At 45.6% G+C, this 27,018-nt stretch overlaps 1 protein-coding gene across 5 annotated transcripts; it reads right to left on the bottom strand.

Annotated features, from left to right (window-relative positions):
- Positions 1-11,980: 11,980 nt before the first annotated feature.
- Positions 11,981-27,018, bottom strand: CNTROB (centrobin, centriole duplication and spindle assembly protein). 5 transcript variants are annotated; one of them, XM_070773048.1, is made up of 20 exons: positions 26,870-27,018; positions 25,703-25,841; positions 24,842-24,926; positions 24,508-24,589; positions 23,874-24,030; positions 22,866-22,982; positions 22,528-22,644; positions 22,119-22,217; positions 20,855-21,091; positions 20,413-20,559; positions 17,510-17,643; positions 16,812-16,937; positions 16,465-16,627; positions 15,144-15,405; positions 14,123-14,277; positions 13,800-13,863; positions 13,452-13,622; positions 13,176-13,314; positions 12,633-12,705; positions 11,981-12,404 (listed from the first exon to the last, which is right to left on the bottom strand). In XM_070773048.1, the coding sequence occupies exons 3-20, from the start codon at positions 24,900-24,902 to the stop codon at positions 12,279-12,281; spliced, it is 2,430 nt and encodes an 809-aa protein (XP_070629149.1). In that variant the 5' UTR covers positions 24,903-24,926; positions 25,703-25,841; positions 26,870-27,018; the 3' UTR covers positions 11,981-12,278. The 5 variants fall into 5 exon arrangements, with proteins under 5 accessions (XP_070629149.1, XP_070629146.1, XP_070629150.1 ...); XM_070773045.1 differs by having other exon boundaries at positions 25,703-26,379; positions 26,870-26,997; XM_070773049.1 differs by lacking the exon at positions 26,870-27,018 and adding an exon at positions 26,263-26,863 and having other exon boundaries at positions 24,838-24,926.

Genomic DNA, 27,018 nt, shown 5'->3' with positions numbered 1-27,018 from the left:
TCTGCTGTGATTTTGGAGCCCAGAAAAATAGTCTTGCACTGTTTTCATTGTTTCCCCATCTATTTGCCATAAAATGATGGGACCAGATGCCATGATCTTAGTTTTCTTAATGTTGAGTTTTAAGCCAAATTTTTCACTTTGTTCTTTCACTTTCATCAAGAGGCTCTTTAGTTCTTCCCTTTCTACCATCTGCATATCTGAAGTTATTGATATTTCTCCCAGCAATCTTGATTCCAGCTTGTCCTTCATCCAGCCTGGCATTTCTCATGATGTACTCTGCATATAAGTTAAATAAGCAGGGTGACAATATACAGCCTTGACGTACTCCTTTCCCGATTTGGAACCAGTCTGTTGTTCCATGTCCAGTTCTAATTGTTGCTTCTTGACCTGCATACAGGTTTCTCAGGAGGCAGGTCAGGTGGTCTGGTATTCCCATGTCGAAGAATTTTCCACAGTTTGTCGTCATCCACACAATCAAAGGCTTTGGCATAGTCAATAAAGCAGAAGTAGATGTTTTTCTGGAACTCTCTTGTTTTTTCGATGATGCAACGGATGTTGGCAATTTGATCTCTGGTTCCTCTGCCTTTTCTAAACCTTGCTTGAACATATGGAAGTTCATGGTTCATGTACTGTTGAAGCCTGGCTTGGAGAATTTTGAGCATTACTTTACTAGCGTATGAGATGAGTGCATGCTGCAACTAAAAAAATTCCACATGTCACTACTAAAGATCCTGAAATGCCTCAAAAAGGATAGAAGATCCCAAGTGCCACAACTAAGACCCGGCCCAGCCAAATCAATAAATGTGAAGAATCCACCTGCCAATGCAGGAGGTGCAGGAAACTCTAGTTCAATCCCTGGTTCGGGAAGATCCTCTGGAGGAAATGGCAAATACTCCAGTATTCTTGCCTGGAAAATCCCGTGGACAGAGGAGTCTGGCAGGCTACAGTCCATGGAGTCTCAAAGAGTCGGACATGACTAAACACAGTGCAACAACCAAACCAGAAAAGTAGATCAAAGTTACAGTTTGTTACATAACAATATATGACCAGAACACCACAGTACCCTTAGACTAGTTGGCTGATACCTGCCTGAAATCAGAGGTCACGGTGGGCAAAAATTCTTTAACCAAATAATAATTTAAAGCTCCTTAAGGTGCCTTCCAGGCATTTACCTGGTTCAAGATATCACTGAAGAAAATGAAGAGAGGATAAAAACAGTACAAAAAATGGGAGCATCTTAACAACATGAAAGCCAGCAAAATTCAACTGCAACACCTTCTTAAACAAGACTTTATCACTAGAGTCAGTGACACACCTGTATCATTAATGATTGGGAATGACTGATGCTTGTAAATGATAGAAAAATAGAAGTGGGGACTTCCCTGATGGCTAGGGAAGTGGCTAGGACTCCTGGCTCCCAGTGAGATGGGGGATGGTTTGGGCCCTGGTCAAGGAACTAGATCTTTACATGCCACAACTAAAAAAAAAAAAAAAAGATTCTGCATGCTGCTACTAAAACCTGGTGAAGCCAAATAAATAACTAAATATTAAAAAGAAAAAATAGATGTGAAAGACAATTCCAGATAAGTTCAAATATCATGCTATCATCAGCACATATAATAAATGCCTTATTTTAAATATTTAAGAATAAGAAAGTAAATGCAATGACCAAAAGTTTCCATTCACAGTAGCAATAAAAGCTTTTAAACCCCTATGAAAATTTTAGTAAGAAATATGCTGGACCTATAGGAATAAAGTTATAAAGTTTTATTAAAGAATAAACAAAGAAATGATAAATTTAAAGAAATGACAAACATTGAGAGATGCACTGTTGTAAAATGAAAATTCTCCTAAATTAACTTGTGTTTTATCTAGTTTCTTTGATGCCTTCATTTATTATCACTAGTAATTTTGAGATGGTTTTCATCTTATTTAAGAAACATTATCGCCTTATTTCTTCTCTTTCCTTATGTATATCTTTCTTTCTCTTCTCAAAAAGCTTTGTCAGAATTTTTAGAGCTAAGTTGAACAGTGCTGATAATGTAGCCTTGTTGTGCATATTCCTGTTTCAAAGAGGAGTAATTCCTATTTCTCCATTAAGTGTAATTTTGATTTTTGGTTTTCAATAGAGCCTTTTTGTCATGTTAAAGAGGCAACCCTTTATTACTTTTAGGAAGAGTTCTAAAAAAGAATTCCCTTTTCGCATTTATGGAAATAATTATATGAATTTTTACAATTTTTCCAGTAATAATATTGGTTACGCTGACTTGAGCTTTAGTGGGAGAAAAATAGAAATGGTTAAAGTATATGTTGCTTTTAAAGTTATATTCTGCTTGCTAAAATGTTATCTAGAATTTTTGCACATCTATTAATTCATGAGATTACCCTGTCAACTTCTTTTTTGACGTTATTCTTGTTAGATGTGATGATCAAAAATCTGTTTCATCAAAAGAAATAAAGCAATTTACACAAAAAGTAAAAGTAATAGCAATAAAAAAAAATCTTCCACCCTCACTAGGAAAAAAATGCTAAATAAAACCATAAATGAGACACCAAAATAACAAATTGACAGTTTAACAGTAATCCCAGTTCAGAAAATAAGAGAGTAATTTTCATGCATTGCTGGTGGAAATGTAAATCAGTACAACCTTAAAATTGTATTGTACACACTCCAAATCCAGTAAAGCTGGTGAGGCAGGAGGTGGGGGAAGAGGATGATAAGACAGAAATGATTTTTAGTTACTTCTTTCTTGTACTTATGAAATTTTATATATATATATATATATATATATTACTTTACTAATAGAAATGTGCATATTTAGATTAAAACGACAATGAGATAGCACCACACAGCCACCAGAATGGTGAAAATGAAAAAGATTGACAATACCAAATGTTGGTAAGGATAGCGAGTGGGAAACCATTGACTGTTGTCTAAACAAATCCACCAGCAATTCCAAATTACAAATAAGTGTATTGTCCACCAAAGAAGTCCCAGAATGTTTGTTGTTCAGTCCCTCAGTCATATGATGTTCACCATAGCTTTATTTGTAACATCCACACTATAAAACTTAAGAGTGGAGAAAAGAGCTTTCTCTAGTTGTGACAGCAAGCAGGGAGCTACTCTTCATCGTGGTGTGTGGCTTTCTTAATGAAGTGGCCTCTTCTCTTCTTGCGGAGCACAGGTTCTAGGCACACAGGCTTCACCAGTTGTGGTACATGGGGTTTATTGCCCCTAGGCATGGGGGATCTTCCCAGACCAGGGATGGAACCTGGGTCCCCTACATTGACAGGCAAATTCTTAACCACTGGACTACCAGGGAAGTCTAATTTTAGCATCTTCTTGTAAAGATTTAGGTAGGATTTAGGGACTCCAGCTCCTTCAGAGGGATTCTAGCCTTAGGTAACCTACTGCAGTAGTATTATAATTGGGGCCAAGAAATTAAACTGACAAAAGATGTATTAGAAAAGACAAAGCTTATTCACATATGTAGGCAGGAGCTCACATAGAAATAACTTGGCTTAGTAAACAGAGATAGGAGTTTGAGAAGGGGACGACAGAGGATGAGATGGTTGGATGGCATCACTGACTCAATGGACATGGGTTTGGTGGACTCTGGGAGTTGGTGATGGACAGGGAGGCCTGGCGTGCTGCAGTTCATAGGGTTGCAAAGAGTCGGACACGACTGAGTGACTGAACTGATGTGACTTGCTATCACATACCTTGATATGTTGGCCCATTTGCTGATGTACAAAGGCCCAAATCCAGCCTAAAATGGCAGTTAGGGGTTATCAGTATAAAAATTATCTATATAAAAGATTTTTAAAAAGTTGAGGACTGAATCTGTCATGCTGCCACCCGCTGTGCTGATGGCTTATGGGAGATTCTCCATGGTCACCTGATCAAGAATGAAAAGCATCTTTTGGTCCAGAATTTATATGATGGTTAATTTTATAGTCACACACCCAGCTATTTGCTCAAACATTCTAGATGTTCTGTGAAGGTGTTTTTAAGATGAGATTAACACTAAACTGATGCACTTTGAGTAGAGCGGCTTTCTTTCCATAATGTGGTAAGCTCATACAGTAAGTTGAAGGCCTGACTAGAAATACTGACCTCCCCAGGCAAGAAGGAATTCTACCAGTGGTTGCTCTGCCGAATCTCCAGCCTGCCGGCCTACTCTGCATACTTTGGACTAGCCAAGCCTCTCCAGTGAGCCAAGTCCCTAAAAAAAAGCCTCTCTCAGGTCTTCCCCAACAGTTCAGTGGCTAAGACTCCGTGCTCCCAACAGGGAGGCCTGGGCTCAATCCCTGGTCATGGAACTAGATCCCACATAGAGCTAAGAGTTCACATGCTACAAGGAAGATCAAAAATGCTAAAGCCAAGACCTGGCTCAGCCTCATAAATAAATATTTTTTTTAAGAAAAGAAGAAGCCTCCTTCTCTTCTCTCTGTAAACACACACACACATCCTGTCCTCTTTCTCTGGAAAATTCCAACACGGCCTATAAATATTCACGTTCCATATTTACCCTTGCCAACCCCACCCTCTCCCCGCCTCCCAGTGCCCTAGTAGTATGCTACCCACAAACACTCAGTTCATGGCCGTTGGTCGTTCTTCCTCAGTTATCCCAAAACACAGGGGTGACGAATGGTTATCAGCATCAGTAGCACCACTTTCTGCTCTGATGTGGCACAACTACAAACACCAGTGCTGAAGCCAAACCATGTGGTTTGAAATCCTGGCCTTAGAGCCCAGAGCCAGCCCTCAATCGTTTCAGCACAGATATAACGAGACATTTGTTCACCAATTCTTGGCCCTTAGATACATTTGCTACCTTATCATTTTCAAAGAAAAATCTATGTATGTGGGAAAAAGACTTTTCAGACGGTAATAAGTGGTACCAATAAGGTCTAGTGAGAGTTGCTCAGAAGACAGAGTAGGGTGGTGCTGGGGTCACTTTTTTTTTCTTGAGGCTCCAGATATTACAATGAAAAAAGAAATGCCAAAGAGAATTACAAAAATTGTGGTTCATTTCAAATGTTTACATTTCATTTATTTATTTTTAAGCCTTTACATTTTAAATGTAATGTCTCTGTGTGGACTGTGTTAGTCGTTCAGTCATGTCCGACTCTTTGCAACCCCACAGACTGTAGCCCGCCAGGCTTCTCTGTCCATGGAATTCTCCAGGCAAGAATACTGGAGTGGATTGCCATTCCCTCCTCCAGAGGAACGTCCCAACCCAGGGATCGAACCCTGGTCTCCTGCCTTGCAGGCAGATCATTTACCATTTGAGCTACACGGAAGTCTCCTGTTGTCTCTGTACCCAAATAAAAGAAGCATACACTTTAAGATACCACTAATGAGAAAAAAACAGAGACATTACTTTACCAACAAAGGTCCATCTAGTCAAAGCTATGGTTTTTCCAGTAGTCATGTATGGATGTGAGAGTTGGACTATAAAGAAAGCTGAGCACCGAAGAATTGATGCTTTTGAATTGTGGAGTTGGAGAAGACTCCTGAGAGTCCCTTGGACTGCAACGAGTTCCAACCAGTTCCATCCTAAAGGAAATCAGTCCTGAATGTTCATTGGAAGGACTGATTCTGCAGCTGAAACTCCAATACTTTGGCCACCTGATGTGGAGAACTGACTCATTGGAAAAGACCCTGATTCTGGGGACGATTAAAGGCAGGAGGAGAAGGGGTCAACAGAGGATGAGATGGTTGGATGGCATCACTGGTTTGATGGACGTGAGTTTGAGTAGGCTCTGGGAGTTGGGATGGACAGGGGAGCCTGGCATACTACAGTCCACGGGGTTGCAAAGAATTGGACACGACTGAGTGAACTGAACTGAGTGAGATCATGTGAGGTTTTATAGAGAATAAGAATTATAGAGCATTACACTTGCTTTTCAACTGTCTTAATCTTTCTTCTTTTTTTAAAAAAATATTTATCTTTTGGCTGCACTGCATCTTAGTTGCAGCATTCGGGATCTTTGGTTATGGCATGTGTCATCTAGCTCCCTGACCAGGGATTGAACACGGGGCCCCTACCTTGGGAGCGCAGGGTCTTAGCCCCTAGACCACCAGGGAAGTTCCTGTCTTAATCTTTCTTCATTCTGAAGCCTGCCCTTTCTTACTTGAATGGCAAAGCCTGCCCTCTTTCTTGAATGGTGAAGGTTCCCAGCCCCTGTCATCAGTGTATTTATAGTCCACAGCAGCAACTTTCCACCAAGCTGGCATACTTTTTTCTTCCCATTTTCCCTTGTCAACAACTTAATAAAATTTGACATGTGCTTCAACATAAATTTGTAAGGCATTTTGCTTTTGTTAGTATTTTTCTAGTCCTTTCTCTATATATTTTATAAACATAGATGCACACACATAGTTTTACATATATGGTTCTATACATATATGGTTTTTCTATTATAAATGCAATAACATCATGTATTTTTTCCTTACTATGAAATATTTGATATACAAGAAAAATACAACCACTCTGTGTGCATGAATTATAAAGCACAATAACAAACATCTTTATTTGAAAAAGTGGAATATCACTTACACCCTCATGTTGCTGTGTGGGTCCTCCCTGTGACATCACTTTCTCCCACACCCGCAGGGTTACCACCATCCTGAATTTGGTGTATACTGTTTCTTTGGTTTTTTTTTAGCCTTACCCTATAATTCCTAAATAGCACAAAGTTTATTTTTGCCTTGGTTAGTTTTTCCTTTATAGAAGTTTTATTATCTGGCTAAATTTCTAAGTATATGATGCTACATAAATGGTATTTGAAAAATTGGTTGGGTTTTTTAAAAAATAATTTCAAACTTTACAGGAAAGTTGCAGGTACTATACAAATAAATTTTTCTCCTCAGTCATTTGAGAGCAAGTGGCCAACAGGAAGCCTCATCACCTGTAAATACTTTGGAGTCTTGTTTCTGGCAAACAAGGAGATTCTCCTACAAAACCACAGACAAACATCAAAATCAGGAAACTGACATTGACCCATCATTACCATCTAATCCTCAGAGTTTTTTTTTCAAGTTCCACCAATCGTCCTAAAGAAGTTCTGGATAAAGAAATGGTCTAGTACAGAATCACGTGCCATGTTCGGCTTTCATGTCTGTGGCGGTTGCTTTTCTTGACTTACATGACTGACAATTTTGAAAATGACAGGACGATGATTTTGAAGGGTGTCTCTCAGTTAATGCTCGTCTGCCATTTCTTCGTAATTAAATTCAGGCTGTGACCTTCAACAGAAATCTGGCCAGATGCTCTTTTCTCCTGGCATCTTCTCAGGCTGCACACGATTTAGATTTGACCCATACTGGTGAAGTTCACTTTGATCACTTGATGAAGGTGGCTCGGCCAGAGAAGTTACCCTTTGTAATTAGTACTTTGAGGGATGTGCTGTGTGTGTGTGCATGTTCAGTAGTGTCTGAATCTGTGACCCCATGGACTGTTACCTGCCAGGTTCCCCTCTCCATGGGATTTTCCAGGCAAGAAACACTGGAGTGTGTTGCCATTTCCTCCTCCAGGGGTTCTTCCTGATCTAAAGCTAGAACCTGCGTCTCCTGCATTGGTAGGCAGATTATTTACCACTGTGTCACCTGGGAAGCCTCGGGATGTACTTTGCAACTGTGTAATTACCCTGTACCTTGTCAAACTTAAAAAATTAAAAAAAAAATGTATTTGGCTGTGTCAGGTCTTAGCTGTGGCACGCAGGACCACTGTTGTGGCACACAGTCTTCTCTGGTTTCAGGACTTAGCTTAGTTGCCCCGTGGCATGTGGTTGAACCCAAGTTCCCTACATTGGAAGGTGGATTCTTAACTGGATCACCAGGGAGTCCCCAAACTTGTAGTAGTTTACTTGTATCTGTGTGGACCCATGATTTCTTATTTTATTGAATGGATTATAATCCTTTACTATCAATATTTACTTGAGGCTCAAACTCTAGAAACAGAAGTCTCTCAAGCTAGCTTCTTAACCCAAATCTCTTATTCTCTCTTTTCCATATTTTTTCTCTCAAAAAGAATCCTGGTTAGAATTTAAGTTCTCTCCTTTTTCCTTCCTTGATTCTGTTTTGTAGGGGCTATTTTGACCAATTGTGCAGCTTGGACTAATTTACATATGTCCAACATGCTTTTTCATTATCTGCACACTCAGTCAATACTGATGACCCTGGGTTGTCCCAGCAATTACTTTCACTGAGGTCCCACTCCCTAGAGCTGTCTGCAAGCACCAAAATCCATTCTCTCTTTCTCCTTAGCACTTACATGGTAATGGAGTAATCAATCCATGTATACATGGTAGCCAGCTAGGCTATCTTTCCAAGTCTTGCCTGCAATCAGACATGGCCATGTGACCAAGGTCTTACCAACGAAATATGAGCAAAATTGATGCATGGCATTTCCAAGTATGGGGGGGGGGGGTCTTAATACATTGCCTGTGGCTCTTTCTCCTTCTTGCCAGCTGAGAGTCCTACATGGTAACAGGACACTTCACCATTTCTTGCTTCAACAGCACACACAGTGACAGTGATCTGGGGACAGCTGGGTGACAAGATGGAAAACATCTGAGACCCAGGCGGCCACATGGACCAGGACTATCCCACTGCTGTGGACCATTACCCAGGAAATAAACCTTGCCCAAAGCCACTGGACTTGTTTACAGCATCTTAGCCTTCCGCCTTCACTCTCACATACTCCACTGGAACCACCCCTAGCCCCACCCCCAGCAGCTGTGGGAGTTCTCAGGAGACAAAATCCCACACCACATGTCTGCACCAAGGGTGGCCAGAGTTTAAAGACTGTCCCCAATTTCTCTGTATGTGTGCTTTTATGGAGCTCCCCAAATCTTTCCTTTTGGTTTCTTCGCCTCTCAGAACATTCTCAAGATGATTATGGAGGAAGAAAGTGATTGACTGGGTTTTCTCCTCCTCCTCCTCAGCCTCCTTGCTGTGTTTTGGTGAAGAAACAGACTTTTAAAGGGGGCACAATATATTTTTAAAAAATCAAAGTTGTCTTACTATAACTAGCTTACAAAATAGTTAAGTCAGCACTGTGCCCTTTTCTGATTTAGTTCTGGAGAGCTGGGAAATGTTCTCCACACCGTCCTTCATGTCAAGAAAAATGTAGGGCACGTTGACTGAGGGTGGCAGGTTGGAATCCAAAAGATAATGAGGTACGACTGGGTGTTCATTTTGCCAGTTTTTAAAAATGGTATAAAACTATTTCCTCCCAATGCTGGTACTATGCCATCAATCACAGAGTTTGGTCAAATAATTCTAGGCACTTGAGGTAAAAAAGAAAAGCAAACATTTCCAAAAGTGAGTCGAGATTGGCCTTGAAAAGTTCCCCAGCTGGTGCAACTCTTGTTTCCTTGCCAGGATACTAGGCAGGACCGATGACAAGCTGTCCCCTTGAGCCGGAGCAGGAGAACCAGCACACCTGCTGCTCGTGGGTTTTTCATCTTCTCCTCTTTCCTCCCCTGGGAGCTAGAAAGTTACTTTAAGGTGGAAGAAAATACAGTGGTCCCTTGATATCCAAAGTAGGGCATAGGTTGCAGGACACCCTGCAGATACCAACATCCACAGATGCTCAAGTCCTACATAAAAAACAATGAAAGGTTTGCATTATAATCTGTGCACATCCTCCTGGACACTTTATTATTTTTGAAAAGTATTTGGCTGTACCAGGTCTTGGTTGCAGCGTGCAAGATCTTCAGTCTTCATTTTAGCACATGGAATGCTTAGTTGCAGCATGTGGTATCTAGCCCCCTGACTAGGAATTGAACTGGGGCCCCCAGCATTGGGAGTCTTAGCCACTGGACCACCAGGGAAGTCCCCACCTTCCCATACACTTTAAATCATCTCTAGATTACTTATCTCATACTATATCAGATCAGATCAGATCAGTCGCTCTGTCGTGTCCGACTCTTTGCGACCCCATGAATCGCAGCACGCCAGGCCTTCCTGTCCATCACCAACTCCTGGAGTTCACTCAGACTCACGTCCATCGAGTCAGTGATGCCATCCAGCCATCTCATCCTCTGTTGTCCCCTTCTCCTCCTGCCCCCAATTCCTCCCAGCATCAGAGTCTTTTCCAATGAGTCAGCTCTTCCCATGAGGTGGCCAAAGTACTGGAGTTTCAGCTTTAGCATCATTCCTTCCAAAGAAATCCCAGGGCTGATCTCCTTCAGAATGGACTGGTTGGATCTCCTTGCAGTCCAAGGGACTCTCAAGAGTCTTCTCCAACACCACACTTCAAAAGCATCAATTCTTCGGCGCTCAGCCTTCTTCACAGTCCAACTCTCACATCCATACATGACCACAGGAAAAACCATAGCCTTGACTAGACGGACCTTTGTTGGCAAAGTAATGTCTCTGCTTTTGAATATGCTATCTAGGTTGGTCATAACTTTCCTTCCAAGGAGTAAGCGTCTTTTAATTTCATGGCTGCAGTCACCATCTGCAGTGATTTTGGAGCCCAGAAAAATAAAGTCTGACACTGTTTCCACTGTTTCCCCATCTATTTCCCATGAAGTGATGGGACAGGATGTCATGATCTTTGTTTTCTGAATGTTGAGCTTTAAGCCAACTTTTTCACTCCCCACTTTCACTTTCATCAAGAGGCTTTTTAGTTCCTCTTCACTTTCTGCCATAAGGGTGGTGTCATCTGCATATCTGAGGTTATTGATATTTCTCCTGGCAATCTTGATTCCAGCTTGTGTTTCTTCAAGTCCAGCGTTTCTGCTATGTAAAAGTTAGTTGCTGGTGTGCAGCATATGCAAGTTTCGCGTTTTGAAACTTTCTGTAATTTTTTTTCCCCAATATTTTTGATCCGAAGTTTGTTGAATCTGCAGATAGAGAACCCAAGGGCATGGAGGGCTGACTATTGTTACTATAAAACAGTATGTGAATCTATATTCTGTCAAGTCTGTCCTGGAGCTAACCAAATAATTTAGGGACACATAGAAGAACCCCACCCTCCTCACAGAATCCAGTAAGCTCTGTCCCTCAAACGCCCACCTAGGACCGGGCCATTTGCAATCATATTTACCACCACCCCAACTCAGCACTGTGCTCTGAAGCTGGAAGATCCCAAGGCACCATCCTTTAGTTTCATCTAAATTGTTCTATGGGTTTTTCAGGGTTTGTACTATGAAGTTGGGGCCTTTCATCAGTTCAGTTCAGTCGATCAGTCGTGTCCAACTCTTTGCGACCCCATGAATCGCAGCACGCCAGGCCTCCCTGTCCATCACCAACTCCCAGAGTTCACTCAGACTCACGTCCATCGAGTCAGTGATGCCATCCAGCCATCTCATCCTCTGTTGTCCCCTTCTCCTCCTGCCCCCAATCCCTCCCAGCATCAGAGTCTTTTCCAATGAGTCAGCTCTTCCCATGAGGTGGCCAAAGTATTGGAGCATCAGTCGTTCCAATGAACACCCAGGACTGATCTCCTTTAGAATGGACTGGTTGGATCTCCTTGCAGTCCAAGGGACTCTCAAGAGTCTCCTCCAACACCACAGTTCAAAAGCATCAATTCTTCGGCACTCAGCTTTCTTCACAGCCTTTCATAGTTTCACACTAATCTCATTTTCTTCTTTAATATTGTTTCTCTTTGTTCATTTTGGTATGAGGATGAAAGTTTTCACAATCATGGCCTTGTTTTCCCTTGCCAGCACTCTAGTCTTTTATACATATTTCAATGCCAGAAGAGTGAAGCCATAATATGTGGGCTGGCTGGAGCAGAATCTAACAGTTAGGATCCTACTAACACAACTGAAAGAATTATCTGCTCCTGAAAGAGAAAACTGTCTTCCCAATATCACATTTTTACTCAAATTCTTTATATAATAACTTATTAATTAAAAGTGTTTTTCTGATTATTAAGTAACACATATATGTTTCAGAACAGTTGGAAAATACAGAGATATATAAAAGAAAATAAATAATTCCACAACCGACCAGAGCTAGTCACTCTGTAGGTTTTACTCTGGAAACACCAAGCCTTCGCTCACCTACACTTTGGAAATCTAGCCACAGACTGTTTTGTTTCAAAGCAGTCATGTCTTTTTCCACAGAATATGAAATAGAAACATACAAAAAACATACTCAAAGAGAAGAATGAGGTTTCTTCACAAAGTGGTTTCCTAGAAATCCTCCCTTTTCCAAGTGCCTATGAGTCAGAGACTCTAATACAGACTACCTGATTTATTAAAATAATAATAATAAAAATAAGAAGAGGCCAAGGAAGAGAAAGGTGAAGGGCTTATCTCCAGATTCCCCCCCGACTTCTCACACCACCAGGGGCGGGATGCCCACTTTTCTTTCGAGCTGGAGGTTTGTCAGTCTTAGGGGCTACAGCGAGGCGCCGAGGGAGAGCCTGGGAGGGAACCTAAGAGTTGAAGGGAGAGAGAAGAAAAACTCAGTGTTATGTCCTCCCAGTACCCTGCTCCTGAGGAAAGGTGTTGTGTGTGGGGAAGGCCAGAGTCAGACAGCAAAGGGGAAGGACCACACTACAGAAAATGGGAGCCCGGTCAGTGGGGTCGGGGCGATCATGTGGAAGGCGAGGGATGAGTCAGTGAGAGCCCCCCATCCCTTCACCCAGCCCTGCTTTCCTCACCTCTTTCCGGGGGATCTCACCCAAGCGGGAGTCTGTGTTCCTTCTGGGGGCATTTTCCCCTCGGCTGTCAGTCCTGCCGTACAGATCAGGGGATGAGGAGGGGCAGCTGCTCCCCACTCTCCCCAACACTCGGGGAGAAGAACTACTTCCCGGTGCTGTCTCTTAAGAATAATAACAAACAAGATAGACCCGGGGATCCAATAAGAGGAAACATGAGTGGAGTCACATACTGAGTTATACTAGGTCATCACAGTCCTAGGACTCTCAGTTCTGAGCTGCAGGGTAAAGAGGGAAAAATTAAAGTAGAAAAACATGCAGAAGAGATTTTTTTAAGAAGTGAAAAACAAACCAAAAAGAAAAGAAGAGACAAAAGAAAAGGTGGGGAAGGGTGAGAGATGGAGGAAGAGGAGATTCCAAGCACCCTCACTTCTTCCCCAGAAAAGGGCAGAAGACACTACTCAACAGACACACTCCACACTCTTCCCGTTCACAGTCCAGATGCCTTGCACCCAGTCCCTCCTCCCTTCCCTCCCAGGGTGGTACCCGCCGCCGCCATGTTCCAGCCTCTTCAGGTAAAGCAGCAGATCCTCGGCAGGTAGTGCCTCCCAGCCCCGAGCTTGGTAAAGTCGTAACAGCTGAGACACTTCCATCAGCTGCCTTGAGGATGCGGGCCCATCTCCACCTGAGACACACATCAGGAATGATCATCATCCTGGGCTGGCCCCAGCCCTTATTCCAGCTCCCGGAGCCCAGAAGGGCCTTCAGTTCCAGGTACCGGCTCCACACCTGAGACCTACCTGTAAACCAGGACCTGCTTACCTCTCTCTGGGGAGCCACCACTGGGACCACCGCTCTGTGAAGGGGCCGAGGGAAGCTCATGGACCCGGAAAAGACTGGACGCCATGGCTAAGGGAACTTTAGTTTTATGGACAGGGGGCGGGAGGCGTGGCACCTGAGGGGTTTCCTCCCAAGATGGCGCAGTCAGAGGACCTAGCCAAAGGAATGAGATTCAGGATGAGGAAATGGGGCAAAAGCCAAGGAATCCCAACAGCCTTAGCCTTCATGGGGCTTTGTAACCTTTGCCAGCTCCTGAAGACCTAGCCCTGGTAAGTGAATCTCCTGCCTCTTTCAGGCCCAGCCCCAAACTTCTTCAGAGTTGGCGCTCACCTGGCTTAGGGGGAAGCTGATCGACGGAGGGGTTCTCGTGGCTCTGGGGTGCAGTCTCCAGCAGCTGGGGGGATAAGACAGTAGGGCTCCCTGAGGACCACTGAAGAAAGACACCTCAGGGTCTGCAGGAAGCAGCAGGGAGGTAGGAGCTGGTCTCCTAAGTTCCAGAAGGAATTGCTGCAGCAGAAATAAGGGGGACTGGGAGAGGCAGAAACTGGGATGAAGTCTTAGTCCTAAAAGGCCAGAGTCCTCACCTCTCAGAGTAGAAAGAGAAAATGAGGAAGGGACAGAGAAAGCAAGATGGGACAGGTGGGCCCTCTCACCTGGTGCAAAAAATGCTTGAGGCCCTGCAGCTGGGAAGGGGGCGGCAGGCCTTCCTTCAGGAAGCCATCCCCCTCAGACCCAGGGTCTTCCTCAGGGAATGGTCGCTCTGCCCGGTGATCCGGATGGAAGGTCCCAACTGCAGAGAAGGCCTCCACTGTACAGTGAAACAGGGGGTGTGTGCTGTAGGGGGAGGGGTCCTCCACCAGGCAGCTCGCTCAAGGCCTGGAAGGAGGGGGCCTGTCACACATGAGTGGGGCTTCGCGGCTAGAAGAAGGTGATCACAGTTGAAAACAGCTGGAGAGGGAAGGACTGAAGGCAACTGGGAGCTGGGCACAGCTGAATTCTAAGACAGAAAAGTAGACAGAAGGGGAAGGCTGTGGTCCCTGGATGCTGAATGGATAAATCCCGCCACAGCACAGAATGCTTTAAGATAAACAGACATGTTCTGGCTCTTTCACCAGAACATGCCCTCATGCTTACTTCAACCTGGGTTGTCTCATTTTCACCACACAGAGCACCCCATGCACCCAAGTCACAACTCAAGATCGGCTGATCTGAGGAAGTTACCAACCCACCAGACCGCCTCTCTTTAAACTTGGACCCAAGAAACAAAGGCGGGTTGTCTAGAGTCTTGCTAGAGTCAATGTCACAGCTGCTCAAAGCCATGTGCAAATCAAAGCAGCAAGAGCAAGAACCCAAGGGGGAGAGAGGGCCGGTCATTCAAGAGGAAGAAGCGGAGGAAGAGCCCAGGTAGGCCCAGAGCAAGGAGGAACAGCTCTGCTGTTCCCAACAGCCCCTGGTGCCAACTTTGGTTCTCATTAAGCACAGATATGTCCCATTTCCTAGAGTCTAACTGCCTGTATTTTAACCAACTAGAGTGGATTTCTGCTCCTGGTAATGGACAGTCACTAAGACATCTGGGAAATAGAAGGCTCAGGCCCCCAGCAGACAGGAAGTTAGGTTAAGAGAGAGATAGTCAGTGCGGGGAAGGGGAACCCGGTGACTTCTGTCCCCAGGCACCTGAAGATGACGTGAGGTCCGGCTTTGGCTCCAGAGGCTGGAAGGAATGCTGGCTCTGGAAAGTGGGGCCTAGCAGGAGACTAAGATCTGGGGAGGGGCTGCAGAGAACAGGCGGTGGCACCCCAGGCAGCTCCTCCCGCGTCTCCCGGCTCTGCTGCAACACAGGCTTCAGGGCCACTGCCATGGTGGGCACCGTCCAGATCCTCCTCTCCCCCTTGTCTGGTTCCTGCGGCCCAGGGCTGGAGGGGCCGGCGGGGGGAACCTGGGCACAAGAGAGGATGCACTTAAACAGATGAGACGTGCCACAGACACTTTAATAAGATAGCAGATTAGTAGAACGTCCTTAGAAGGGGATTTGAGAACATCTATCAAATTTCTGACAAATTTTAAAACGCTTATTTTTGATCCTACAATTCCATTTCTAGAAACTGTATAGGTATACTGAACCAAGACATATTAATGACATTTTCTGCAGCACTATTTGTAGAAGCAAAACACAGGAAACAACTTTAATATCCACCAACAAACACTTGGTTAAATAAGTCATACAACTGTGTATAGAGGGCAATGTTTCTGTGCGGGGTGGCGGGGTGGAGCTGGGGGTGGGATACACTCAAGACACCAGTAACAGCTGCTGCTTCTTGGGGGAGGAACCAGGAGACTGAGGTGCAGGCATAGTATGGAGATTACTTTTCACCGTATACCTTTTTGAACAATTTGGTTGTTTTTTTTATTTTATTTCATTATGCTTTAAAATTTTTGGCTGCACGCATGGCATGTGAGAACCTTAGCTCTCCAACCAGGGATTGAACGTGTGCCCCTGCATTGGAAGGCTGAGCTTTAACCCCTGGACCACTGAGGATGTCCCTTTTGTTTTGTAAAATTACTATGTGCATATTATTATCTATCCCCAAAAATATTTTAGCTAATATTAAAAACTTAATTGGTAAAAGGACGACGTAGGAGATGCCAACAGAAGGAGGGCAAGGGTTGAGAACCCCTAGGGCAGGACTCCTCTAGGGCAGGACTGAGCAACAATTTCGGACTCTTTCCATCACAATTACTTCAGCTGCCCTTTGGCAAAACTAGCATCATGTGTTACCCTCTCTTGGGCTGGGAGAAGAGGCTGGTGCCCAGTGCTGTGGGGCCAGTCTAGGGAAGTGGCGGCCATGGCAAAAAGATGGCTTTTGATGAGATAGTTACTCTTTGGGAAAGCTCACAGAATTTTCCTAACGCAGGTCCTAGGAGCTGAACTCGGACTCTCCTTGGGAGGGAGCTAGATGTCCCAAGAAAGGGTCTAAACAGAACCCAGACGGCCTACCGGGGGGTGGGGCGGCAGGGTGGTGGTGCTGAGCAGCCGGGTGGCCTCTTCCCAGTGGGCCTGCAGCATGGCCTGCAGCCGCTCCACCAGCTCCACCCGCTGTTCCTCCAGCTGCTGGTTCCCACTCTGCAGTTCCCGCACTCGCGCCTGCTCCCGGGCCAGTCTGAGAGGAAACATGCGAGAGGTGATGTCGGGCCTTGGAGAAAGCAGAGACTCGGACAACAGGAAGGGCCACAAGGAAAGGTGGGACACAGGAAATTGTGAGAGGAGTTGGGGCCAGTGCAGAAGAGACCAAGGCTGCAGGGGAAGGGACCAAGGCCTGACATGGAGACTCCAGGGTCTGGTACCTGAGCTCATAGTCCTGAGCCACCTGCTGCTGCCGCTCCTCCCGCTCTGCTATTTCCACCTTGAACTGAGCCAACTGGGTAGACAATTCCTGCTGGTGCTGTCCATTCAGCTCCTGCAGCTGCTTCCTGAGAGAACACAGGTGAGAAGAAAGGACTGAAGATGGAGAAGGAAGTCATCCAGTAAGAAAAAGTCAGCATGTGTGCATGGGAGAGTGAGCGAGCAAGCCAGCCAGCTAGCCCTGCCCTGGCAGGGTTGGGGGGCGGGGTTGTTCAGGACGGCTGAATGGGTTCCCTAGAAGCAGACACTTAAATGAGGATTTATGTGAAGGTGGTTCATTTAAGAAGCGTTTCCAGAAAAAAAAAAAAGCTGGTAGGAGAGTAGGGGAAGGAAGGGAGAAGGGCACGTCTGCACGTGCTGCAGGTCTCAGCTCAGCACTGTACACACCAGGGGCTAGGGAGCTAGAAATTGGTATTCCTGCAGCCATCAGTTATTGGCTAAGTGCTCCTTCCTATGGAGGGAAAGCGGAAAATCCCCAAGAAGGTCTGGCTCGCCTATGAACCCGAGGCAGGTCTCCCCCAGAGAGACAGACAGGAGCCGTGTGTTGGAAGCTGGTAAACGGATCTGAAAGGGTCTGGGTGGTCCACCCCCACCACCTGCTGCGGCTGTGGAGAGGCCGCAGCCGGCGAGCTCCAAGCACCTGTGATGGTCCCTCAGGGAGGCTGCCTGCCGAAGGCTGCTCTCCTGTGCCTGAGCCAGCCGCTCGGTCACCCGCTGCTCCAGCTGCACCGCCAGCTCCGACTCCATCTGGATCCGCTGGCTTTCATACCGGGCCTGGGAGTGAAGCAAGTGGGTGGGTGGGGGAGGTCATCATCAGCTCCATTCTGTTTGGGCTTAGAAGGGTATGGAGGATGTAAGGTAGATTAAAAAAGGATGCTCATTAAAAAAAAAACTAAAAAAAAAATAAAGTTCTTTCCGGCTCCCAAGTTTAAAAAAAATAAAAAATAAAAAAAATAAATAAAAAAGGATGCTCAGAGCTGGTGCACTGAGATGACCCAGAGGGATGGGATGGGGAGGGAGGTGGGAGGGGGGTTCAGGATTGGGAACCCATGGCGGATTCATGTCCATGTATGGCAAAACCAATACAATATTGTAAAGTAAAATAAATATATAAAACTGAGATTAAAAAAAAAAAGATCCATGCACCAACATTCCCTCGTATGTCTGAGGGGACAAAAGAAAGAGAATTTTGCCCCAAGGAGTGAAAACGGTTTCTCTTCCTTAAAACCATGATCTTGGACAATACAAATGTTTTTTTCGTGCTTTTTAAAAAAATATTTTTTTAATTCCTTGCAATTACCTAAATTCTTTTTAATTTTTAAACATTACGGTAAGAAGCATATACAAAGCTTACCTTTTTAGGTAATACAAAACTTACCATTTTAAAGTGTAGCATTGCGTATACTCACATTGTGGTACAGATCTCTAGAAATTTCATTTTGTAAAACTGAAGCTCTATACCCACTGAACAGCTCCTCCCCATTTTCCCTCCCCAGCCCCTAACAATCCCCACCCTACTTTCTGTTTCCACAAATGATTTTATCTGTTCTAGGTATCTCATTACCTAACTTCTTAAGTTTCAGGTATACAACATAGTGACTTAGTGATTACACATTATAAATTAATCCCCACCCCAAATTTTTTAATGGAAAATCTTAATGATATATACTCTCCCTCTGAGCTGGCAATTTCACTTTAAGGAATCTATCCTTCAGAAGGAATGCCAAAGAGTCATGTACAATGATGTTCACTGCAGCATTATTTATTTTTGGCCGTGCTACGGCTTACAGAATCTTAGTTCCCTGACCTACAAATTCAGGGACTGAATCTGTGCCCTCTGCAGTGGAAGCGTGGAGTCCCAACCTTTGGACGGCCAGGGAATTCCATGCAGCACTTTTGTCTGTTTTTAAGCTGTGCTGAGTCTCCATTGCAGTGTGCAGGCTTCTCTAGTTGCAGCTCATGGGCTTAGTTGCCCCGTGGCGTGTGGGATCTTAGTTCCTGGACCAGGGATTCATCCCTCGTCCCCTGCATTGGAAGGTAGATTTTTAACCACTGGACCACCAGGGAAGTCCCCAGTGTTCTTTTTAATAGTGAAAAAAAAAATTGGCATCAGGGTAAATTTCTCATCAAAAGGATGATTCATACATTAATTGCAATATAATTCTTTAAAAAAAATGATGTACATCTGAATGTGTTGACATGGAAAGATGTCTATGATATATTACAAGGTAAAAACAAGTTGCAGTGAATATATATATATATATACATTTTTTTTAAAAAAGCACCAGCCCATAAACACATATGAAAAAGTTCTGAAAGGATACACACAAAGTGATATGATATGAGAAGGCAACCAATACTGTGTACTTCTGTACACTTGAACTTGTATTACAGATCACTTTTATTCATATCTTAAAAATATTTTTTAGAGTTCTCTGGGAAGACTACCTTGACCCATCCATATAGAATTGATGGCTCCTTTCTGTCTTGGATATTTACATCTGATAAATTAACTTTGAGAATTTAAACAGAAACTGAGTTTAAGACTTTAAAATAAGCTGACCGAAAAAAAAAGTGAAATGAGAATAATGACTCTAAAAGATGACAAGAAAGGAAAGAAAAATAAACACCCAATAGGCAAGACAAAATAAGATATAAAGGGGACTTCCCCGGTGGTCCAGTGGCTAAGACTCTGTGCTCCCACTGCAGGGGGACTGGGTTTGATCCCTGGTCACACAACTAGATCCCACATGCCGCAACTAAGACACTGTACAGCCAAATATTTTTAAAAATAGTTATTCTTACTCTAAATTATTAGGGCTTCCCTGGTGACTCAGTGGTAAAGAATCTGCCTGCAATGCAGGAGGCCTGGGTTCAATCCCTGGATCGGGAATCCTAAAGAAGGGAATGGCAACCCACTTCAGTATTCTTGCCTGGAGAATCCCATGGAGGGAGGAGCCTGGCGGGCTACAGTCCATAGGGTTGTAAAGGGTCGGACACGACTGAGCACTAACACTTTTCTAAATTATTAATCATACTCCAAAAATGTGTGTGCTAGACAAGCTCCCCATGTAACTGGTGGGCTCCCTACTGCTGGGACTGTGTTAGGATTATCCCTGCCCAGAGCTTACACACAGGAGTTGTTCAGTAGGTTTACTGAATGCACACATACACGCATGTGGCTGGCACCAGTTTAGGGGCTTATAAATTACTACTGAATTGTTTACTAATGTCTTTAGCTTTGGCCCTCCATGATAAATTAGTTTCCATGTGGTCAGCCCTCCAATTCAATGGGCCAAGTGAAAAGTGTGTTCTCTCAAAACTGGCCTCTCTAACCCAGAAATTGGGTGTCTCCCTAAGTCAACTATTAATAAGGAAAGAAGTCTCTCAGAAACTCATTAATTTGCCCCTAACATACATTTTACCCATAAACGCCAAAATTTTAGTTAGAAATGGGAGTGTCTGCCCTGACTCTTGAAGCCGCTTCACCTCAGACCTCTGTCTCCCCAGCAGGAACACTCCCCTAGAACCTCAGCCTCCTACCTGCACCAGGCTCATCTCCAGCTGCAGGGCGTCTCTCTCTCTCCGAGCTGTATCCAGCTCTCCTTCCAACCGCTGCACCTCAGACTGCAGCAAGGCCAGATGCTGCTGGGCCTCCCGGGTGGCCTGGGCCTCCCTCTGGGTGTTCCCCTAGGAAAGGGCAATCAGACTTCAGTTTGTATCTCATTTCCTGACTCCCTGATTCACCCTCCCATACCCTAAGACCCAAGCTCCCTTCCTCTTCACCTGTGACCTATTTCCTCATCTCTGTTGAATCTCACACTTCAGTTTTCCGTATATTTGATGCCCCCGGCCCTTCCTGCAGGCCCTACCCTCTCAGTCTTCTCTCCTTCACTCTCCTTCCTGCTCCACTACACTGTGTATTCTGACATCCATCTCATTCAATTATTTTGTCCTTCATCTGTTCCTCAACTGCCCCTTTTACCTTCTCCCTTTCCAGCTGAGCCTGGCTCTCCTCCTGCAGCGCCTGGTAGCGCTCCTTCAGCTGGTGCTCCTGCTGGGCCCAGCTCCGCCGTTCTTCTTCGAGGGCCACCTGCAGTGTCTCCAACTGTCGACGCTCACTGAGTTGCCCGGCCCGGGCCTCATCCCGTTCTTCCTGCAGGACTTGGCAGCGCTGCTGTTCTAGTTCCAAGCTCAGGGTCAGAGCCTGCCTCTCCTCCTCCTACAGCCCCAGGAGAAAACCAAGATTTTAGCATGCCCTCAGGAGACCAGCAACCTGCATCCTCACCCCCACACAATGTGCCGGCTGAGAATTACATCCATGAAAACGCAATAGTTAAGAAGCCCACGGGATGTCAATATGGTAAATGAGAGTTTCTGTACCAGAATTAGGTAGACCTGGGCTCAAATCTCAGTCTGAATCCCAGCTCTGCATTTATTTTGGGTTCTGAGGCACCACCCTTACTTGTAAAGTGGGCCCATTACAGTCCACCTTATGTGGATTAAAGTTAAAAGGGTATGTAAAGCATTTAGCACAATGTCTGGCCTGTAGTAAGTACTCAATATATGATAGCTGTCACCACTGTCATCAAAAAGAAATTCCACAAAGACTAGAAAATTCAGCCTTACAAACATGTACTACCAACCAGCAGCTGCCACCAGCACTCTTGGACTGTTAGGAATGTCAGTCCCAGCATGCATTAGCAAGCATGTGTCATGCGTGCAAGAAATTCTAAACCTGGCTACTAATTCATGTGGGTAATCATCTTATCATTTCAGCAATGAGAAACCTAAGTCTCACCCCTACACCTTTCTGAAAATATTTAGATTCCCCAACCCCTCATGTATCAAAACCTCAGGGAAAGGACCCAAGAAATCTATATTTAAAAATAATTCCCAAATGATTCTAATGAGGATTCAATTTGCAGAGTCTCTCAAACTGGCTTGATGGCAGAGCTCACTTTTTGTAGAGTACCTAGCAGCACTAGTGTTTTGATGAACACACTTTGCTCTGGTGCAACTCAAATTATGAACTCCCACAATCCACCAAAAGCCCTTATCCCCAGACTTCCCTGGCAGTCCAGTGGTTAAGGCTCCTTGCTCCCAACTTTGGGGGGCTCAGGTTCAATCCCTGGTCGAGGAACTAAGATCTTGCATGCCATGGGTTCAAACAAACAAACAAAAAATCCATATCCCTCTAGAAGTAATGACCAACCTTTATTGGAATTAACCCAGGCGAGCATTCTCACCAGTGTCTCTTTTTCCCGTTGCTGCAGTCGGGCACCTTCCTGCTCACGACTCAGGGCCTCCATGGCCTCAGAAAGGCTTTGTTCCAGGCGGGTTACTGTCTTTCAAGGAGAGAACACAGGATGGAGGAACTGAGGAGAATCCCTGCATGCCACCCTTCGAAAATCATTAACAACATAAAGTTTAAAAGCAAGGATTAACTAAATGACTTGGGGGCCAGAAGAATGAGGAGATGAGCAGACACCAAACATGCAAGTCTGACAGCAGAAACACTGAAGGGAGAGGACACAGAAGAAGAATTGTCAGGCTAGCTACGGCAAGCTGGAGGTCAACCTGCGAGGAACCCTGGTTCCTCCCCGATCCAGCCATTGGTGACCCAGGTTCTAATGCCTCGTGATCCTGGTTGCCCACCTCCTGCTGCTTGCTTCTAGTGAGTTCAGCTGCCTGCCGTTCCTCCTGGAGTCCCCGAAGCACCTCTGTCCGCTCAGCTTCATGCCGGTTCCAGCCCTCCACCACGCGGGCCAGGGTCTCAGGAAAGGAAGGAGGTCACATAGAATTTCAAATAATTTTTCTTCCCTCTTTGTGTCCACCGGAACAGGGCCAACAGCCACCTTCTTCCAGTGGTCAGCAGACCCAGCACTTACCCACCCCCAACTCCTAATGTGAACAAACAAATGTTGGTTGGCCTCCCCCTGTATTCCTTGGTGCCCCCCATGGACAGACCCACCCACATTCTGCTCCCCTGGCACCTTGTCCAGTTGTTCAATCATGATATCTTTCTTTCGGTCAGCAGTCACGGCCACAGCTAACTGTTGCTGAAGCTCAAGGACACGGGTCTGCAGGTTCTGAATATGGCGCTCACAATGCTGGGAAAAAGGGTGAGGGGGTCTGGGTGTTGCCACCCTTAGTTTGACCAAAGCTCCAAACTTTCCAGCTTCTCTATGGGGGAAATGGGCTGGAGACAGGGAGCTTGGGTCCCAAGAACAGAACAGGTTTGAAGAGGGAGAGTCAGGAATTCCAGAGCCTGAGATCTCCAACGCCTTCCTCTACCACCTCAGGAAGCAGGGGTGTGGTTTCCAGCCTCTTCCCTTTCCTAGATCTCCTGAGAAAAACTTCCATGAACCTTTCGGCAGGGGTGCAGTAGTCCACGCTGCAAAGAGTGGGAAGTTACTCCTGCCTTAAGAAGCATACCGGACACAGTGATTCAGTGTGGCAAGGGGAAAGGGGAAAGCCTTTCATTCATGCCCAGGCCGTTTAAAATAGAGGAAGAGAAGGTTCCAAAAATGACAACACGACCAATAATTCCGACTTTTCCTCTGCCTCATCCTGCTCTCTGCCCCCGTCAGATAGGCTGAGGCTCCAGAAACAAAGATCATTATACCAGTAGCTTTGCACAAGCCAACAACGTGTTGTTCATTCACCAAACATGTAGAGTATTTGTTTGTGTTGGGTATGTTCTAGACTTTAGGAAGACACTGCTGAACAAGATAAGGTATGACCCATGTGGAGTTTAGGTTTTAAAGAGGGGAAACAAACAAGACATACCAGACTTTGATAAACTATACGAAGGAAATAACAGAATGATCTGAAGGAATGCCTGGAGGGGAGGTGTGCCATCCTAGACAGGGTAGTCAAATAAGGCTTTCCTCACAGGAGAGCCATTTGAGTAAAATCCTAGCTTGCAAGACCTTAATCTTTTAGCACTTGGCCCTAATTATAATCTTTGCTTCTGTCAAAAGGAAGCCTTTATATCTCACCTTGCGACGAGTATGTTCTGAATCCAGTGCATCTCTCAGTCCCTGAAAATCTGGGGGGTTGAGTGGGGGCCCTGGCCGAAGGCTGGTGTAGCGGGGGAACAACTCCTCAAAGGCCTGGGCTGAGCTGGATGGAGACAAGTCTTGCAGCGGTCGGGTGCTGAACAGATTAGGTAGAGAACAGTAGGGATGGGAAAGCTTTAGAGACCCAGAGTCCCATTTCCAGACATTTTACAAATAAGGAAACTACAACTCAGGGCACGAGCCAAGCCCAAAGTCACAAAGTTACATAGGGAAATGATAGAGCCCTAGAGAGTACACAAGCTTTGTGAGTCACTCTATACTACTCCTTCCTCTACTCCATGCTCCCTGCAGCACGAGTCACAGCAGAAAAGAGCTAATTCTTCTGGAGGAGGAAGGACCTAGAAAGCCAGGTACTAAGCAGTGGATGCCTATGTTCCCAAAGGAGTAAGCAGGATAGAAGAAAGGCAAGAAAGGGTAAAAACTGAAAGCTAAGTGACAAGCAGCTTAGGTCCTTAAGAGGTATAAAAGCAGCAAAGGGAGAACTAAGCGATAGAACACTTGGCTTTCCAAGAAAGAGAGAAAGGCAGCTAGAAGAACCCCAAGGAGAACTCACTTAAGCAAAGTGGCTGTGCTGTCACTGTCAAAGGAGTCCTCTTCCCGTCTCTCAGAGTCGGCACCTGGAATCGGGGGATCCCCTGCAGACAGCCAGAGGGACCCACAGCCAGGGTCAGGTAAGGATGGGAACAGGGATCACTTGAAGGAGAAGAGGAGTGGTCCTTCCTTTCTACTTCACCCACTCCTCCTGCCTCTCTCCCTAAGAATGGGAGCCTTTTCTCCTGAAATCTCTTATCTCTGAGTCTAGGTCTCCAGCCCATATATATTCTGCAACTTTCTCCACTTTTTCCCACCGCTTAAATCTAGGTTCTCCTTTATAGAAAATCACTCACGATAAGCCGCATCACGTGAGGTTTGGAGCATGCTCTGGAGTTGACCCCGAACACTCTCCATCTCAAAGATATGCTTGGAACCATCCTAGAAAAAAACAATGCAGAAATAAGATGCAATAATCCATACTGCATCCAGGGCAGATGGCATTGAGTGGTCCCTAAGGCCCAAGCATTTTTACTCTCACACCTTGGAAAGCAAGAAAAATATAACTGACTCAAGGAGAAACTCAATTGTCTATGGAAGCCAGAGAGGTAATGCAAATGAATTAACTGGGCATCTTAAGGTAAGAGTGGTGAGGATTCCTTCCAACTAGAGAGCAAATACCCTGTGTAAAGACTCTGCTGTCCAAAGCTATCAGTTCTTCAAACTCTGGGAGGCCTAGCCAGTCTGCAGATCGGTTATGATATGTGTTCTATCTGACACTATCTTCTCTATAACATGTATAATTGATTAAACTATGTTTTAATGATTTACATGCCAAATTTTGAACCATACAATCAAAACAGTTTCAAGATGAAAGGGTCTTAGAATATTTTCCTTAAATCCCTAGTTTCCTCTTGGGATGAAGAACCCTTATCCTCATTTCCAGTACCCACATCCCAGTTAAAGCACAGCAACCTACCCCATGGGTGTCTCTGAAGAAAAAAAAAAAGTTAGGAAGTCTCACAATTTTCCAACTTATGGGCGCAGTACTCTCATCAACATTTGCTCACAGGAACAAGCATGGCTGACTGTGTAGTTAAAAGAAATTATGGAATCCAACAACAGGAGCTCAAATCTCAGTAAAGCTCTTATTTTTTTTTTTTTTAACCATCCCCAATCCCAAGACCCTAGAGGTGTCCAAGACAGACCTCCCTCACCTTTTTCTTCACGTTGTTCTCCAATCCCACTGACAAGCTGTGACTCAGTTCTTGGGCCAAGCCATCCAACACCTCATGGGGAGGTGGGGAGGCAGCAGGTAAATACAGCTGGGCTCGGGCTGTGCTCTCTGCCTGACGACTGAGGTGCAAAGAAGTATACAGCTGGGAGGTCACCTCAGAGGACACTTGGTTCAGCCCAGGGGCTTCTGATGACTCACTCAGGAGGTCCTTGGCCCGTAGGGGTGAAGTGGGGCTGGCAGCTGATGCTGCCATGACCACAGGGAAGAGACAACTGGAGACAGCAGAGGTGGGAACTCCTGGTTCTGCTTTAGGAGAGCCCAGGGGAGTAAGTACCGGGAGAAGGAAGATTTGGGAGAAAAGAGGAAGACTCCGAGCGAAGGATTCTTGTTGAATGAGGGTATGGAGCCTTTCTGGTTAAAGGAAAGGTTTCCAACAGTTCCAGAGGCCATGGGAGAGGACAAATGGGTTTCTTTCCACAGCTCCTGGGAACAGTGGAAAAGGCGGGTGCAGCGAGGAGAAGGTGGGGATGGAAGACCTACTGCGGGGCAGGCGCACCACTGCAGTTCCTCTGGAGCGCTGAAAGCTGCAGTTCAACTTCTGGGCCAGGCTCTCATAGTCCACTGAGCTCTTACGTTCTCACACCCAGAATGCGCAAACTGAAAAGGACCCAAATCCAACAGGGGCCTAATTTCCGCCCAGCTGTCTTATGTGCCCCTCAACTGGCTCCGGTCTCAGCGAGGCAGGAACCTCACGCTCCCCACCTCTCATCTTCGCCCATGCACCCGTTCCATACAAGATCAACTCTCTGGTATATCCCCTCCGATCCCTCCGGGCAAGAAAGCCGCAGCACGGCTCCCTAGAATCCCTCCCTCCCTACTACCCCAAAAGAAAGTTTGGGAACACTCAAGTCACGCCCTCTGATGGCCCTAAAAAATACGCTTCAAGGCGCTCCAGCCTAGCCTGAGATCCCCTACCTCGATCACCCCGTTCCGACTACTTCCCACACCTCCAGTCCTCAGCCCCGCAGTTTGCCAAGGTGGGAACTAGGGAATGCCCCCTCCCCCTGAGACCCGGTAGGCCCACACCCAAAAGACCCCTCTTCTCGCGCCCTTCGCAACACAAAACCGTTGGCAGTCTCCCGCCCACCTTCCGCAGCTCCGCCTCGCTCGCTCAGATGACGTCACCAGCCCAGGATACAGTGCTTTCAGCCGCTTCCAGCTTCTGGAGCGGAGAGTCTTACACGCGCATGCCCAGACCCAGCGCCACGGATTGGCTGAAGCAGGTATGGGGCGGAG

The sequence above is a fragment of the Bos indicus genome, chromosome 19 (assembly GCF_029378745.1).
Source record: "Bos indicus isolate NIAB-ARS_2022 breed Sahiwal x Tharparkar chromosome 19, NIAB-ARS_B.indTharparkar_mat_pri_1.0, whole genome shotgun sequence".
Classification (NCBI taxonomy): domain Eukaryota; kingdom Metazoa; phylum Chordata; class Mammalia; order Artiodactyla; family Bovidae; genus Bos; species Bos indicus.
This window is presented reverse-complemented; position numbering and strand designations above follow the sequence as displayed.

Bases quoted from the DNA above. Each gene is read 5' to 3' on its own strand.
- CNTROB (XM_070773045.1), bottom strand. From the start codon at position 25,975: ATGGCAGCATCAGCTGCCAGCCCCACTTCACCCCTACGGGCCAAGGAC. The intron at 20,560-20,854 runs GTAAAAGGGGCA...GCCCTTTCCTAG, and splicing joins CTCAGCTGGAAAGGGAGAAG to GGGAACACCCAGAGGGAGGC. The intron at 17,644-20,412 runs GTAGGAGGCTGA...CTTCACTCCCAG, and splicing joins TGGAGATGAGCCTGGTGCAG to GCCCGGTATGAAAGCCAGCG.